Genomic DNA, 17,730 nt, shown 5'->3' with positions numbered 1-17,730 from the left:
AATCTAGAAAAAATCATTGTCACTGCACGGCCGAGTTTTCAGGCAGGCATTCCTGGATCATTCTGAAACAATTTGCTTTCAGCTGTTTACTGAAACCTTAACTTTTACAGTTTCCTCTGTCTCTGAGTTTTGATTCAAATAATTCAGAGGCAGGCTGTACAACAGTTTATTTATCACCCCATGTTGCTGAGCCCTGGCCTTTGGTGCAGCCAGGTGCACTCTCAACAGGGAGGAAGATCAGAGCAAGAACTATACTAGGCCACCGACATGCCACTGGCAGCAAGCAGATTATAGAGATGTTTGTGAAGGCCTGGGAATAAGCCACCTGCTCACCCTGGTGGACACAGAATCACCACAGGCTACAGAGACTGGCAAAAGAAGGACATATTTTCCTCCTTGCACCCCACCCCCCCACCCCCATTTGCTTCATTAAGCTGGAAGGATCTTTCAAAATACTTTACAGGTCATTTCTGCTCCATGTGCTCAGTAACTAGTGTGCTTGTGTGTACTGGAATATCCATCCAAATCAACGTCAACCCTTTCCTGTAAGTGCTGTAGTAAATTAGAATATAATACAGCTTAATGCTCCCTCTGTAATAGAATATATGTGGTATTAGCAATGTAAAAATAATGTAGGAACATGTTTGGTTGCACTAAGAAGATCCTCATACTTCCTATAAAATTTCAATCCTGATGTAAATATGGAACTGTTTACATCATTCGTAATGTTTGTCACTTAAAATAAATTCTAGTTACAGAAAGTAAGAACATCCTAGTATATTTCATCCCAATATATAAAATTCAGTTCCCCACACTAAACACATTTAGGTGGTGACAAAGGTTAAAGATCTGATGAATTGATTGAGGATATATATAAACTGGCTTTTCACTCCAAACTAGTTCAGGTAACACTTCATTTTGGGATACCATCAAACTGCTCAAGATAAATCCAGAGTTTCATTCATCTCTCAACTTCAGTTCCTTTTTTTACCCCACTCTCAACCGCTTTCCCACCCCCTGGGCTCCATTGTAAAATACCATGGTATGCTGATGTCAACCATGACTCAAGTGGTAATGCTCTCACCTCTGAGTCAAAGGTTGTGGGTTCCAATCCAGAAGTTCAGCACAAAAACCTAAAATAATGTTCCAGTGTAGTACTGAAGGAGTGCTGCACTGTTGGAGGTGCTGCTTCAGGGGAGGCACTAAACTGAAGCCCCTTCTGCTCTCTAAGGTGGATGGTAAAGATCTTATGGGGCTATTTCTTTTTTGTGGTTTCCTGGCCAATATTTATCCCTCAATCAGCAACACAAAAACAGATTATCTGATCATTATCACATTGCTGTTTGTAGGATCTTACTGTGCACCAGTTGCCTGCTATATTTCTTACCTTACAACAGTGCCTACATTTCAAAAATACTTCATTGGCTGTAAAGTGTTTCGGGATGTCAATGAAAGGCACTATATAAATGCAAGTTTTCATCTAAGGGACCTCGAGTAATGTGAAAGACACTACAAAAGTGTAGCTTGTTTTTGCTGTTGCAAGGGCTTGGGTTAATGTGTGTCATGTTATTTTTCTCACAAGGGACATTAAAGCTATATTTAAACAAAATGTTTTGCATTAAACAAAATAAGCACTATTAGTGGAGCACTAGAATTAAATGTAATTTAACAGCAATTGATAGCAGTACATTTGTAAATGTTTCATAGCAAATGTTTATTATAAATTAATAACCCATGTTACTCAATGTTACTAAATGTACAAACTGATTGCATTTGGTAGCTTAACTGAAATATTGCAAATTGTTCCAGTGAATTAACATTGGTTTCATCAAAAGATGTTAATGATTTATCGTCATAGTTTATCTGCATTCTTAACAATAATGATATTACCACTCTATTAAATAGAAAATGAAGAACGTATGCATGCACATCGAGACTACCGTATGAATTTTAATGTTTACAATGTTGGCCTCTTTTACCAGCCTGATTCACTGCCCTTAGGTTGAGGTGTGTGTAAAGGCATGGAAATAGAATTGTACAGCTAGACTGAAAAGACAAGTAAGGCTCTCTGTAGTGAGTATGTAGTGTAGTGTGTTAATTGTATATCAACTGTGGGTTAATTGTATTGAGGTGGTGGACTTTAATTGGAGACTCACCTGTGCTCCTATATATGTATAATATATATAGGACCATGCTGAAAGTCTGGTGTTGGCTAAAGGTACATAATATGCAGTATGTGTTGCTATAACTAAAAGTTTGTATGTGTGTTCTATCCTTCACCATCTGGCTATTTAAACTGTAACATGATGGACTATTCCTCCAGAGGCCAGGAACAATAATCTAGAGAATGCGAGTTTGGCAGTTTGAGAATTTGAGCTCAGTTTACAATAAAATTTGCAAAATAAAAGATGGTATTAGCAAAAGCGATCATGAAAAGCTGTCAAATTGTCATAAAAGCCCAATTGGTTTGCTAATGCCCTTCAGAGAAAGGCTGCAGACCTGGACCTGACCCAGTCTGGCCTGCACATAACTCCAGTCCCACAGAAATCATTCAGTTGTACCAGACCACTACACTGCAGCTGATCAAGAAGAAGGCTGAGCACCGCTTGCTAAGGACAACCAAAGATGGGCAATAAATGCTGGCCTTCCAGTGATGCCCACATTCTGAATGACTAAGAAAGATTCTTCAAACTTCGGATAAATGAAGAAGCAGAATAACACTGCACAGTTTACTCAGGTTAACTTGTCAAAAATCTAAAAACCAAGCCTAGCATGTCACTGGATGCCCTTGTCCGGTCAGGGAACTGATAACTAACCTGTTCTCGAGAGGCTGATCAGGCATTTAATATGCCAATGAGGCTGCCTGCCTCCAAGTATTAACAGATCTTTAGGTGTGAAAGCTCCAGGCCAACTTTCCCAGGATTCAAGGAAGCCAATAGCGGGAGGGAGGCAAAATGGGCCAAATCCAAAAGGTGAGAGCCTTTCCAGCACATCTTTTTGACAGGGGAAGCAGGAGTGCTTCCCCTCAGACCTCCAAGCTAACCCGCTGATTCTATAAACCACGATCCATTCAAGTCCCAAAACCCACTGAAACAAGTCCAGGGGATGGAGCTAGCCATCCAGTGACAAACCAGGGTAGGGGCAGGAGAGGGCACCAGTGCTCCACGCCACTAGGGTCCCGCCTGCATCAACATAGTTGCTGCAGCTGCCCCTCCACCATGACGGTCTGATAGTTATGGTCTTTTTAAATAGAAAATCAAACTTCAGAGGATGCCTCAAGCATTAGGCACCCACACCCCCACACCCCTACACACCTTACATGCATGCATAGCTCCCACCTTGGACAGTGGGGCTGTCGCTTTGCCATTACTGCAGGGCTTCCTATTGGCCCTCCAGCCTGGGATGCCAACCCACCACCCTTAAGTGGACAACAAGTGTATTGCCTGGCCATTAATTGGCCATCCCTGTTCGGGACCGCTGGGGTCCCAAACCAAAACAGAAATCCTGCCCAGTGAATGGAAATGAGGCCTTGGCATACATCTGGGGTGCCCACCAGCCTCAAGTTGCCAGGAAACCTGGCCAGAACTGCTAGGTAGAGATGGTTCAAAGCCCCCTTCATAAACACACATCAGCCCCAAGTGGTGCAGTGTGACCCATCCCTGGCCTTCTCCAGCATGGTACTTCTCATTCTGGTTAACCAGTCTCCAAATTTATGCTGGGCTCCTGTGAGGCTGGGACTTAATGAGGCCATGACCTCAGCCTTACCATCACCCCCATCCCTTCACTCATTAGCCTTGTAAATATTGGAGTTGGGTGGGGTTTTGGGGACTGGATAGTCTCACTAATACAAAACGATAGTGGAACTTTGTCCTGTTTCTGGATCCCTGTGAAGTTTGTGGCTATTCCATTAGCCTCTCATCGAAGTTACAGGAGAAATTGCTGGAACAGCCAAGGAATCTCAGTTTGAATTACATGAGAAATACCTTGGGTACAAATTCAAATGATCAGGCAAAGCATTGCCACCAATTATGAAGAAGTAATGATTGCTAATATTCTTCATTTCAATAACAGTTGTGCTATAAGAAAGAAAATCAAAGAGAGGGGCAGTGACTGTGTATCTAAAATGGATGTCCTGTAATAGCAAAAATATTGCCTACGGCAGCTTAACTGGAACTTGATTTTCCATGGGGTTATGCAGTTGGTGCTGTATACCTGTCTTTCTCTCTGTCTCTCTCTCTCTCATGTTGTTTGCTGTCCTCAGTGGAGTAGATTACAGTACATACAGATATGAATATTTATAAGGTTTGACAAATATGACAAAGATGCTTTTCATTTGCTTTGGTTTCATTAGGTTTATGTTGTAAAGATGAGTTTACAGAATACGAGCTCTTATTTATGTTTGGCAGCATAAAAGGTTTGGAGTAATGTTAATCTCTCATGTGTAAATCCTTTTCAAGAGTTTTGTTATTTTTGTCCCTTTGGGGTATCAGGCCTTCAGTCCCCAGTATCCCCACAAACGTCAACCCCTCCCCCGTCCAACCAACCGATAAGACAAAGGTCATTTGCTGCCAGACCTGCTGAGTTTTTCCAGGTAATTCTGTTTTTGTTTTGGATTTCCAGCATCTGCAGTTTTTTTGTTTTTATCATATAATCCTAGCCAGAGCAAACCCAGAAAGGAATACATAATATAAACAACAACAACCCTCATCTGGACATTTTCTTCACCCTCTCCACTCCCCAGCTACCATTCTCTCAGTGCAGAAGTACTGAGCTCTTGAAGTGTTTCCCTGCAGCGCACTGGTACTTGACTTCTACTAGTGTTCCCCTGCAGCTCAGGGGTGTCATCAAGCCTGGTTTGTGTCAATAAATGCTTTTTGATTCTACCAGTTGAACGCTGAGTTGAATTTTTTTAAAGCAGTGACTTGAGCTCCCAGCCAAAGCATTACCATAGCTTTCACATTCCAACACCATTAAGATAGAATTTACCTGTCCACAAAAACCAAAGGAAGTGACATGAGGGCAATGTAAATGGACCACATCCTCTATCCCATTAGCATAGCATCCAGGTACTCACCATTACCTTCTCAAGGGCAATTAGGGATGAGCAATAAATGCTAGCCTAGCCAACAATGGCTACCTCCCATGATCAAATAAAAAAAATTCAACTGAGTGGAGATAGACCATTAGTCTTAATCACTTGGACACTGGGATTAGGCTGAGAGGATTCCCAGACATGCTCTAATTAAATACAATTGGAATACAATGGGCATGATTGTCCAGGAGGAGAGTGAGAGAGGAGGACCCTGGGACAGGCAGTCAGCAGCACCTAGAGGAGAGTGCGTGAGGAGGATCCAGCACCTAGTTTATACTCAAGTAGGAGTAAGGGTAAAATAAAAACAAGGACCCATATTCTATTTAGTTAAGATATATCTGGGAAGCTCAGTCCCGTGATTTGCACATCCTGCGCTATGTGGGAAATCCTAGACGCTCCTGGCGGTCTGGATGACCATGTGCGCAGGAGGTGCCTCCGGGATTTGGAGCTTGAGCAGCAGCTGGGGGCACTGTGGTGCATTCACGAGGCTGAGAGGTTCATGGATAGCACGTTTCAGGTCGTGGTCACCCCGCAGCTTAATGTAAGCAGAGAGGGAATGGGTGACTACCAGACAGATGAAGGTGTCTAGGCAAGTAGTAAGGGAATCCCCCTGAGTACATCATGCTCACAAACCATTTTTTGGCCTTGGAAAATGGTGAGAGTGAGTGGAGGTCAACCAGAGCAAGGCCATGGCACTGTGGGTGGTCCAGCTGCTCAGGGCAGGAGGAAGGGCAATAGTGGTCAGGGATTCGTTAGTGAGGGGGGTAGACAGATGCTGCTGCGGCTGTAGATGTGACTCCAGGATAATATGGTGCCTCCTAGGTTCCAGGGTCAAGGATGTTACAGAAGTTGCTTAATCAGCATTTTCCCATTCTGCAATCTATTTACACATGTGCAAACTTTGAGTGCATTTGTATGCGAAAGTCAGCGTGTATTTTTTTATTTTACTTAGAGCGGGTTAAGTGCAATATAAGCTATCCTCTTTTCTTTATTAAAACTCAAATAAACCCGTTGGCTGGTGTCTTTTATGATCACAGCACTGATAAGGCAGGTGGATGGTAAATACCAAGCTGCCCAAATCCCAGAGGGAAACTTGAAGCAGCTGCCACAGCTATTTACAAGTTGTACTTATTTTGAGATGCAGACATTGAATTCAGTAAAAGAAAACCAGCAAGTCTTATAGGCTGCTTACAAAACTAAATTAAACCTTTATTAATATAAGAAATGATTTTAAGCACATACATAGATCTACTAATTATTACTATGATAACTTCTAAATCCCCTAATTAATCGAAACGCCAGTTACACTAAGGCAACAGTAAGACACATAGGGCAGAATTTTTGGCTCAGCGGGTGGGCACGCACCTGACCCGCTCGAGCATGAAAGAACACGCGATGTTGGCCAAGTGTCCCGATGTCAATGCACACTGTCGCGATATTTTACTCGACAGGCACATGTGGGAGACGGAGGCGCACCCACCATTAATTAAAAGGCCAGTTAAGGCCCTTGACACACCAAGTGCCACCGACCTTATGTAACCTGTGCAATTTTTCGGCCATCACACGGGCAAAACAGGCAGGCCCCAATTTGCAAAAGCTCATCCACAGGCGGGATAAGAAGGATCAGCAGCATTGTCAATGTGAGCAGTGAGGAGTTTTGGAGATCATGTGCTGTTGGTTGCTTGTGTGAACTGGACAGCTCCATTTCACATCAGGGCTGCATTCTGAGCATTTCCAGGCTTCATTTCAAGACTCATCGTTGTCTTCCAGGCCCCCAGAGGATTCGGACTGTGTGGACCTTTCCAGGTATCAGACAGCCTTCCATAACCCTGGTATTGGGGATTGTGGTCTCTGCTGGAGGCACCTCCTCTGAGGAGGAGGAGATGGGCAGAGAGGAGGCCTGGTGTCTCTTTGCAGCTTCCAGGGGAGTGACCTGTGGGAGGAGAAGCGCAGGCACAGCGGGGGCAGGGCCAGCTGGAAATTCAAGGTGGAAGGAGCCACAGAAGATGCCACTATCCTGCTGCCAGGGTATACAGGCGGCGATGCAGCTATCTCAATATGTCTGAGGTGGAATGCCAAAGGAGGCTCCCCCTCTGCAGGGAGACCTCAACACCATTTGTCAGAGGATTGGCCCCGAAATCAGCTCTATCTGTGTGGGTGGACACCTCATGCCAGTGGCTCTGAAGGTCGCAGTGGCCCTCAACATCAATGCTTCCGGCTCTTTCCAGGGGTCAGTGGGGAATTTGTGTGGAGTCTCCCAATCAGCTGTCCACAGTTGCATCAAACCGATGACAGAAGCTCCATTCGGGCGTGCATTGACTTTCATTCATTTCCACATGGATGAGGCCAGCCAGGCTGAGTGAGCTAGAGGCTTCACCGAAATTGCTGGGTTCCCCCATGCCCAGGGTGAATCAACTGCACACATGTGACCATCAAGGTGCCAGCTGGTGAGCCTGGTGCCTTTGGCTCCATGAACGTGCAGATAGTGTGTGATCACAAAATGCAGATTCTGCAAGTCTGTGCAAGGTACCCAGGCAGCTCCCATAGTGCTTACATCCTGAGACACTCCCAGATGCTGAGGCTTTTCAGTGCACCAGCCTGACTGGATGGATGGCTGTTGGGTGCCAAGGGCTATCCCCTGAAAAGGTGGCTCATGATGCCTCTCCGTCATCCAAAAACAGAGGCAGAGAAGTGTTATGAGTCATGGCTCTACAAGGACCATTTGTTTTCTCAAGATGCGCTTCCAATATCTGGACTGGTCAGGGGGCGCAGTACAATACCCCTCAAAGCGGGTGTCACAGATAGTGGTGGCATGCTGCGCTCTCCACAATCTGGCACTGGCAAAGGGGAGGCAGTGGAGGAAGAGGTTAGCGACTCTGAGGATATCCTCAGCACATATTCAACTTCATAATAGAAAAATTCTCCATCCATCTTCCCTCTCACCTGAAGCCATGTTTACTGCTGGTGTTCAGCTCCACAGTTGTCAGTCACCCTCCATTACCTCATCCATGTGGCCATTGTTCTTGTTCTGGAGTGTCAGAATTCTCTTTGGATCATACTCAGTGCGACACTGAGGGAGTGCAACACTGTCAGAGGAGTTGTCTTTCAAATGAGATATTAAACCTAAGGCTGTTTGCCCTCTCCAGTAGACATCAAAGATCCAGCGATATTATTTGAATGAAGAGCATGAGAGGTGCAATAAATACAATTGATTTATTTGCCTTTCTTCAGTCAATTGCAAACCTCTCCTTATTTGGCATCAACGCACAGAAACTTTCAGTCGAGAGCATTGGGTAGCAAGGAATGTTGGGTCAGGCTGCATCCTGCACCTGGCTCCCCACAACAAAGATCCCACCACTCAGGGGAGTTTCTCCCTGGGAGAGTTTGTCAACTCACACCACCCGCCTTGTGGACGGAAATCCAGGCATTAGTCTCAGGATAAGGGATCGGCTATGTAGGGCTGAGATGAGGAGAAATCGGTTCACTCAAAAGGCTGTGAATCTTTGGAATTTTAACACTCAGTAGTTGAGAATATTAAAGACAGAGACTGATAGCTTTTTGTTTTCTAAGTAAATCAAGGGATATAGAAATAGGCTAGGAAAGTGGAGTTCAGGTAGATCAACCATTGAATGATGGAGCAGACTCAAGGGGCCTTATGGCCTACTCCTGCCCCAATTTCTTCTGTTTTTGTATTCTCATGACTGAAAATATTTCAAGGAGGGAAAGAGTGACTGAGCTGCAAAAGGTCTGGCTGTATTTCTCAATTTCTGATTTGTGAAGCTACTATATTAACATCAATATATCCTTTGTTTAATCTGTTGCCCAAATAAAAATGCAGGTCACAAATGTATCAGACACATGTGTACAAGTGTCTGTACTAAATTGTCATTAGCCCAACTGCCCATTCAACACTTAATTGCAGTGTAGCGCAATTAGCAGATGAGGAGCTGGTTACGCCAAATTAACTACAGGTTCAAATGAAAAGTGCTCAGCTGGGAGCAATCTGGTTGAGGCCCCTGTTTAGAACAAACACATCCTGACACAGTGAAATGATTTAAAATGAGATTTAAACAAAAAAAAAGTGCATTTCTTTCTTTGGTTAACTCGCTAAACCTCTCCTGTATTTCAGGTGGAACATTCTGGGTGCTCAAGGATCTCTCCTGAGTCATTTCATTGAACCAATCTACCTGCAGAGCATCGTGCTGGGAAGCACTCACCACGTTGGTCACCTTTTCCGCGCATTGTGCCAACGGCTAGAGGATGTCGCTCAGCTGCCACCACCCTACCGATGCAACCAGCCTCTTCTAAGTGGTATGTTATCAGTCTTCTCAACAACTGGCCTGCACTCCCTGGCCTCATTGTGGCCTGTCATGTGTGGCCTATATAATCTCAGGCAGAGCTTAACCTTTCGCCCTCTTAAATAAACAATAGGCCAGGCAGTCGGTAGAATAAACATTAAGGGGTCGCCTTTCTGCCAGCCTTTCTGCAATCAGTTGAACCAGGGCAAGAGATAGGGGAACTTTAACCCAAATGAATCACGGCTAAAGCCACTGAATTTGTGGTTTATATAATCTTTTGTGATACGTCAAGAATTCAGTTCACCTGAATCCTCAACGCCACTACTATCCCAGCAGCAGGCTGCCCTTCCTCCTCCTGACTTGCAGCCTCTTCTGGCACGTTCTTGCCCAACAGGGAGCCAGGCCTGTCAATCAGACTGGATTCAGGGCAGGGATGCTGTTGGAGAAAAAAAGACACACACTGTAACATTAAAACTGCACAACATGCATGGACCAGGACTTCCAGGTTTTCTGTCCTCCACTCCACTCCTCTCCTGCACTCAAGGAACCAGTCCTGATAAATAACCATAAGACCATAAGACATAGGAGTAGAAATTAGGCCATTCGGCCCATCGAGTCTGCTCCGCCATTCAATCATGGCGGATAAGTTTCTCAGTCCCATTCTCCCGCCTTCTCCCCATAACCTTTGATCCCCTTACCAATCGAGAACCTATCTATCTCGGTCTTAAATACACTCAATGACCTGGCCTCCACAGCCTTCTGTGGCAATGAATTCCATAGATTCACCACTCTCTGGCTAAAGAAGTTTCTCCTCATCTCTGTTCTAAAAGGTCTTCCCTTTACTCTGAGGCTGTGCCCTCGGGTCCTAGTCTCTCCTACTAACAGAGTAGTCTATTCGATCAAAAGCTGTTAGACCTATATTCTGTAAGCGTCAAAATCTTTATCCGCATGCGCTGCACAGACTATTCTTTCTATTTCCCACACCAATAAAAAAGTTGACCTTTAGATTAATCTTCACACACTTCTTTGCATATTTCATCAAAAACTGCTTCATCTCAAAGCTGATACTTATTTGTAAATGTCCCTTATTCTTTAATTTAATAACATGTTTGATTGTCTATAAGTTCCCAGATTTTGCAATAGTACTTTTGTTTAATGCTCAATTGCTCCTAATTCAAGCTGCTCTTAAAGTGCATTACCTTGGCCATAAACTTCATGTCCCACTCAGTCTGCTCTGAAGATGCACAACTCTAGTGCGTTATATCCGAACAGTGTAAGTTCTGCCTATGTTGTTACATTTACACAGATTTCTGTCTAGCAATTAAACTAAAGTAAGCCATCCAACGGTGGCAAGTTCAAGCTAAACTCCAATTCAGGGTTGAGAACTAAGAACTCAGTTGCAGAAACTGCAGTCACCATACTCCCTACTCACTTTTCCATTTCTGCTATCTAACACTTTGCCAAATTTCATCCACCTAATTAGTTATCACTGTAATTTACATATAATGCATATAGGTAGATAATAACCATTATAATAATGAATCTTTAGAGACCCCATGTTAAAAGTAAAATAAAAACAATGCTGGGGTTTAGAATTTCACTTTTATGCCTTCAGTTTCTAACCCATGCACACTTTTGCTGAATGGCATAATTTTTCCTATTATCTTTAAAATGTCAGTCATTAAGTTCTTAATTTAAGTTTAATTTGCATTTTAGAGATAATTGCTTACTTGGACAGAAGCCAATTTAATGAAGCATTAGCACTTGGGCAAAGCACACAATTTGGAAATATTAAGCACTATGGCTTCCTAATGTTGCAGTGAAACAATGAAAAGACAGCATTATTGAATGATTACTGAGTACAATAATTTCATAAAATGAGCTTTCATTTTAATCTGATTTTTTGTGCTTTATTAGCAGCAAATTTTGACAAACTTCTTTGGAATATTTTATCCTAACAAATCTTGACATTGAATTTCCCAGCAATCAGCAATGAATTACGTCATGATAGTCTATGAATGTTCTCATACACAGGTGACTTGCTGTTGCAGAGTAGATGTGTTAGCAGTCACTGCTGCTGCAAAAAGTAGGACCAGTTGACACTTAAAGAAAAGCAACCTACTAGTTAGAGAGATGGTGGCATAGTGGTAATGTCACTAGCCTAGTAATCCTGAGGGACAGACTAATTCTGTGCAAGCAGGGGGGGGGAATATGGGTTCAAATCCCATGGCAGCTGGTGGAATTTGAATTCAATTAAGAAAACCTGGAATTAAAAAGCTGCTCTAATTGTTGTTTAAAAACCCATCTGGTTGGCTAATAAGGAAATTTGCCATCTTTACCTGGCCTTACCTACATGTGACACCAGGCCCACAGCAATGCGGTTTCCTTAATTGCCCCTCATTCATTTCAAGAGCAATTCGGGATGGGCAATGAATGCTGGCCTTGCCAGTGATGCCCACGTCCCATGAAAGAGGAAGTAAAATATTAGCAGCATCAGATATGTAATAGGAAGTTCATCTGATTTTTCAAATGTTCCATGTAATCTTGTCAGCATTTGTTCCCAATCCCTACCTTGCCCTTAATATAACTGAATAGCATACTAGCCCACTTTAGAGACCAGTTAAGAGTCAACCATGTTGGTAGTGGAACTTGAGTCAGAGAGGCCAAACCAGATAAGGAAGGCAGGCTTCCTTCCATCAGTGAGGCAGCCAGGTTCTTATGAGAATGGTCACTTTTACTGATGCCAGTACGTTAAAACCAGAAGCGGGTGGGTTCTGGGTGGGTTTCAGATTATTCAGTTTTTACTTCCCACCAGACCCAAACCCATCCAGGTTTGAGGCTTAAAATTCACCGCAAAGGGCTGGATTCTTGTTTAATTTAAAGAAAATAGAGTTTAAAGAGTGATTTTTTTTTAATGGTTAAATCTTAGCTTTTTTTAACTGACTTCCTTTTGATTTGTTTTCTGTCTGTGATTTTAAAGAGTGCACTTTGATACCATCAGGGCCCAGGCTGGAAGGAATAAATGATTCTGACAATTTGACAGTCTGAAGGAGCTGAATTAACATCACTCATTACCCCAGGCTTTTATTAAAACTTACAGTCATGTTAATTCAGCTTAGTCTCACTGTCGGTCTCAGTAACTCCTCAAAGTCAGTCCTCACCAAAGCGAGAAGCCACTTCCCTGGAGTTTTCAGTTTCTACAAGTTAATGGGTATTTTACATTTAAAACGAGCACCTGGATCCCTCCCCATCAGCTGCAGTTAACAATATAAGCTTGCTCATTGACTTTGTTCTGACAGCAGGAAAGATTTGACAGCTCCTCTCCTGTCCAGTGCCTGGTGCAGTGCAGCACTGGGTGAACTATAAATACGAGCATACGAATCATGATAGACAGGCAAGGATCCCCAGGTCCACCCAGCATATGTCCCAAACAACTGTGATTCCTTATGTGTGACAACACTTGCACTCTCCACTCCACCGTAAGCCATATCATCTCCTGGGAGAGATGGGAAAATGGATTTTAAAAATCTGGGAAATTCCTCTCCGAACCACCTAGGCAATCAAGGCTGGCCTTGACATCAAGGCAGAATTTGACTGAGTATGGCAGCAAGGAGCCATGAGTTTCCTGCAGTGTCTACCTTTTGCAAGGGCTGATGTGTGCACCAGCCAGAAGCAGATCCAGCTTGAAGGAACTCGATTGTACAAGCCTTTCCCAGAGGCCCACTCTGGGGAGAGAAGTAGAGGAGAGCAACAACAGATTGAGAATCGTGCCTTTTGTAGTTGATTGAATTACGAGAAAGCATCAGAAAACACCATTTCAGTTTATCTGGCTGATCGCAGAGTTCAAGAAAGGAATATATCCCTTTACCCTCCAATCCACTCTTCCATCAAAAAGCTACAAATTCCCTTTTCAGTTTGCAATGATGTCCATCTCCACTATTGCCTTGGACAATCCATTTGTCCAAACTCATTCAGTGTTTTTTTTAATTCATTCATGGGATGTGGGCATCACTGGCTAGGCCAGCATTTATTGCCTGTCTCTTAATTACCCTTGTGAAGGTGATGGTGAGCTGCCTTCTAGAACCACTGCAGTCCATGTGGTGTTAGGGAAGGAGTTCCAGGATTTTGACCCAGCGACAGTGAAGGAACCGCAATATATTTCCAAGACAGGATGAGGAGTAGCTTGGAGCAGAACTTCCAGGTGGCGGTGTTCTCATGTAACTCTTTCAAGTACAAACACGTTTCCATCTGTTCCTATTCAGATGAAGTTATATTGTTTCATAGTTTGCCATTGTGAGATTTGAACTTTTGATCTTGGGGTTACAAACCCAGTACCATAACCACTTGGCTATTTAGGCTGCTCTTGTCCTTCTAGATGGTATTGGTCCTGGGTTTGGAAGGAGCTGTCTGAGGAGGTTTGATGAGTTGCTGCAGTATATCTTGTAGATGGTACACACTGCTGCCACCTGTGTGTCGCTGGTGGAGGGAATGAATGTTTGTGGATGGGGTGCCAATCAAGCAGGCTGCTTTGTCCTGGATGGTGTCAAGCTTCTTGAGTGTTGTTGGAGCTGCACTCATCCAGGCAATTGAGGAGTATTCCATCACACTTCTGACTTATGCCTTGTAGATGGTGGACAGGCTTTTGGGAGTCAGGAGGTGAATTACTCACCACAGGATCCTAGCCCTGCTCTTGTAGCCACAGTATTTATATGGCTAGCCCAGTCAATTTCTGGTCAATGGATGTTGATGGTGGGGATTCCCCAACAACCACAACCATCGTCTTTTGTGCTAGGTATGATTCCAACCAGTGGAAAGCTTTTCCCTGATTCCCACTGATTCCAATTTGCTAGGGCCCCTTGATGCCACTCTTGGTCAAATGCAGCCTTGATGTCAAGGGCAGTCGCTCTCACCTCACCTCGGGAGTTCAGCTCTTTTGTCCATGTTTGAACCAAGGCTGTAATGGGGTCAGGAGCTGAGTGACCCTGGCAAAACCCAAACTGAGCATCAGTGAGCAGGTTATTGTTAAACAAGTGCTGTTTGATAGCGCTGTTGATAACTCCTTCCATTACTTTACTGATGATGGAGAGTAGACTGATGGGCAGTAATTGGTCAGGTTGGATTTGTCCTGCTTTTTGTGTACTGGACATACCTGGGCAATTTTCCACATTGCTGGGTAAACGCCAGTGTTATAAATGTAGGAACAACTTGGCTAGGGGCGCGGCAAGATCTGAAGCACAAGTCTTCAGTGCTGTTGCTGGAATATTGTCAGGGCCCATAGACTTTGCAGTATCCAGTGCCTTCAGCCATTTCTTGATATCACGTGGAGTGAATCAAATTGGCTGAAGACTGGCATCTGTGATGCTGGGGAGCTCCGGAGGAGGCCGAGATGGATCATCCACTCGGCACTTCTGGCTGAAGACTGTAGCAAATACTTCAGCCTTATCTTTTGCACTGATGTGCTGGGCTCCTCCATCATTGAGGATGGGGATATTTATGGCACCTCATCCTCCAGTGAGTTGTTTAATTGTCCACCAGCATTCATGACTGGATGTGGCAGGACTGCAGAACTTAGATCTGATCCATTGACAGTGAGATCATTTAGCTCTGTCTATCATTTGCTGCTTACACTGTTTGGCATGCAAGTAGTCCTGAGTTGTAGCTTCACCAGTTTGACACCTTATTTATAGGTATGCCTGGTGCTGCTCCTGGCATGCCCTCCTGCACTCCTCATTGGACCATTTATATATTGAAAAATGTCAAGAGAGACCAGACACAGCACATCATTTTTCTGCTTTTTAACCTCAGAAATTATAGAAAACACTGATGTCCTGAGGGAGGCAAATGTGGTAGAGGAAAGAGAAAGAGAAAGAGAAAAAGAGAAGGACATGAACACAGAAAAATCAGAAATTAGTAATAAGGTAAATGGAATATAGCCATCCACCATCAGATCTAGTTGGACCCTACATCAAGCATTGTATGGGCTTCATTCTCCTCTTCCCAAACTGTCCACTGCTGCAGAATCAACTTAGAGAAAAAATGCCCACCACCTTTATTCATAACCAACATCTCCTTAAACCCATCTTCCCATCACCATCTTTCCATCAACATGCATAAGGAGCTCATGGACTTTATGTCTACTGTTTGCCCCTTCCCCTGTCCCACCAAGTTAAACTTCTCCCCAAGTGCTTCCCTCCCTTAGTCCTGAATGAAGGGAGGGAATCGAAGCTTAGGACAAAACATAAGTGGGATCAGAAACTTAAGCCAAAGAAAGGTGGGGAGTGGGGTAGCACAATGGTAAATACTGAGTCAGTTCTCCACTCCCCACCTACTTCCCCATCCTTTGACACCCAAAGGGTTCAACCCCCTAAATACGATTTGAGCGCATCTTTTGTTAAGAAACAAAATTTTACTTTAACCCTTATTTTTCTCCAGTAACAGCAGAAGAGCCGAAAAGGCGTGTCAAAGCTCTTTTTAGAAGATGAGAACTTTGGAGGTTTACTCCTTTCTGTAGTTTAACTTTTCATATTCATATCACTTTAACAGAGTTTGCATTCAAAAGAGGCAGAGCCATCATGCTGGGGATCCACAAGTGGGGGAAGCTACAGATCAGGAAATTATGGAGAGGCAGCTAGGTAACAGGTTAGATGCCTTCAGAGATGAAGGCAGCCGATCAGGCACACGCAGTCTGAAAGAGAGCAACATTTGGAATGGCAGCTCCAACTGGAGGACTAGGTGGCATTTTTGAGGTCAGGAGAGGCCCAGGAAAGTGGCTTCTGGATTTTCTGATTCAAAACCACACAGGTGTCAACCCTAGTCTGCTTTTCTCTTTCCATATTTAAACACTCAGTCACAATGACTTTAATTACAAATTAAATCAAGCAGCAGTCACAAGTGATATGCCATGATCACAAATTGACTGGGAAACCTGTATGTTCAAGCCGCACAAGTGAAAGAAATACTTAAGAGGTACCAAGAGCTCTTCTCTCCTACCTCGAACCCTTTGAAAGTGATATTTTCCTCTCATGAGTCCTTAAAGGCAAACTGGATTCTCTCACGATACACTCACTCCATTAAAATGTTTCCAAACATGTTGCAACATGAGTGAGTTTCATGGGAAATTGGCTTGGGTTCCACACTCCAGCAGCACTGTGATTCAAAGCTTGCTCAAATTCCCCTCTGATAGCTAAGGCTTCACATGAGGCCCATAACGAAAAGGGAAAATATGAGTCCAGTGGGAGGCACGTATTTCACAATTATCCACCTGTGTGCGGTTAAGTGTACAAAAGTTCTCGACATTTTCCTTACCAGGAGAAATGAATTGTGCCCATTTTCGATCTCTGTTCACCATGCTGGCCTTTGCTCCTATTCTGATTTCACTCACTTTGATATCTCTGCAGGCATCAGTAGCACTGGATTTCGTCAGCAGGGAAAGTCTCCTAGTTTCAGTGTAAACTGGACAGTGGGTGACCATGACCTGGAGGTCATTAATGCCACAACTGGAAAGGGTGACCTGGGAAGTGCGTCCAGACTCTGCAAACGTGCACTTTATACCCAGTGGGCCAAGCTTTATAGCAAGGTAAATATTTAGCGATCCAGTGATGCATGTTCTTGCACTACGGTTTATAGCAGCAGTCAATAATCATTTGTTAGCTCACTGTAAATGGGAGAACAATGCTAGTAAAGTCTACATTAGAAACTCAACATCCACTGAAGTCCTGATGTGATCCAAGTGCACTGATTTTGAAGTATTTTTCTACCTTCTCCACAACTTGGAGATCATCCTGGCACTCCCCACCCCCAACCCCAGTCATACAAGCATTTCTCCCCCCTTCCTCCACAGATTACACTGGTATGTCTGTCTGTTGCTCTCTCCTCCTTTGAGACACTTTTTAAAACCTAACTCTCTGTCCAAGCTTTTGGTCATCAGTCCTAATAGGTCCTTATGTCAGTGCTAAATTTTATTTGCACATGCTCCTGCAAAGTGCCTTGGATTTTTTTTTGCTATGTTGAAGTTGCTATATGAATGCAAGTTTTTGTTGTTATTTCTCCTCCTTTACCTCAATTCATAGAAACATTGAATGGTTACAGCACAGAAGGAAGCCATTCAGTTGTGTCCATGCCAGTTCTCTGCAGTAACTCAGCTAGTTGCATTTCCTCACTTTATCACCCTAGCCCTGCAGATTTTTTCTCATCCGGTGCCTATCCAATTCCCTCTTGGAAGCCTTGATTGAACCTGCCTCCACTATGTTTTCAGGAGACGCATTCCACATCCTGACCACTCGCTGTGTAAAAAGGATTTTCCTCATGTCACTGTTGCTTCTTTTGCCAATCACCTTAAAT

General features: G+C 43.8%; 1 protein-coding gene across 1 annotated transcript in view; it reads left to right on the top strand.

Moving 5' to 3' along the window:
* Positions 1 to 17,730, top strand: part of adarb2 (adenosine deaminase RNA specific B2 (inactive)) — a 383,590-nt gene that overhangs the window by 345,241 nt on the left and 20,619 nt on the right. Inside the window, exons 8-9 of the mRNA XM_041183928.1 lie at positions 9,222 to 9,403; positions 16,788 to 16,966. Of these exons, the coding sequence (XP_041039862.1) occupies positions 9,222 to 9,403; positions 16,788 to 16,966 (361 nt within the window). The remainder of the gene's footprint in view (positions 1 to 9,221; positions 9,404 to 16,787; positions 16,967 to 17,730) is intronic.

The sequence above is a fragment of the Carcharodon carcharias genome, chromosome 3 (genome assembly GCF_017639515.1).
Source record: "Carcharodon carcharias isolate sCarCar2 chromosome 3, sCarCar2.pri, whole genome shotgun sequence".
NCBI lineage: Eukaryota > Metazoa > Chordata > Chondrichthyes > Lamniformes > Lamnidae > Carcharodon > Carcharodon carcharias.
This window is presented reverse-complemented; position numbering and strand designations above follow the sequence as displayed.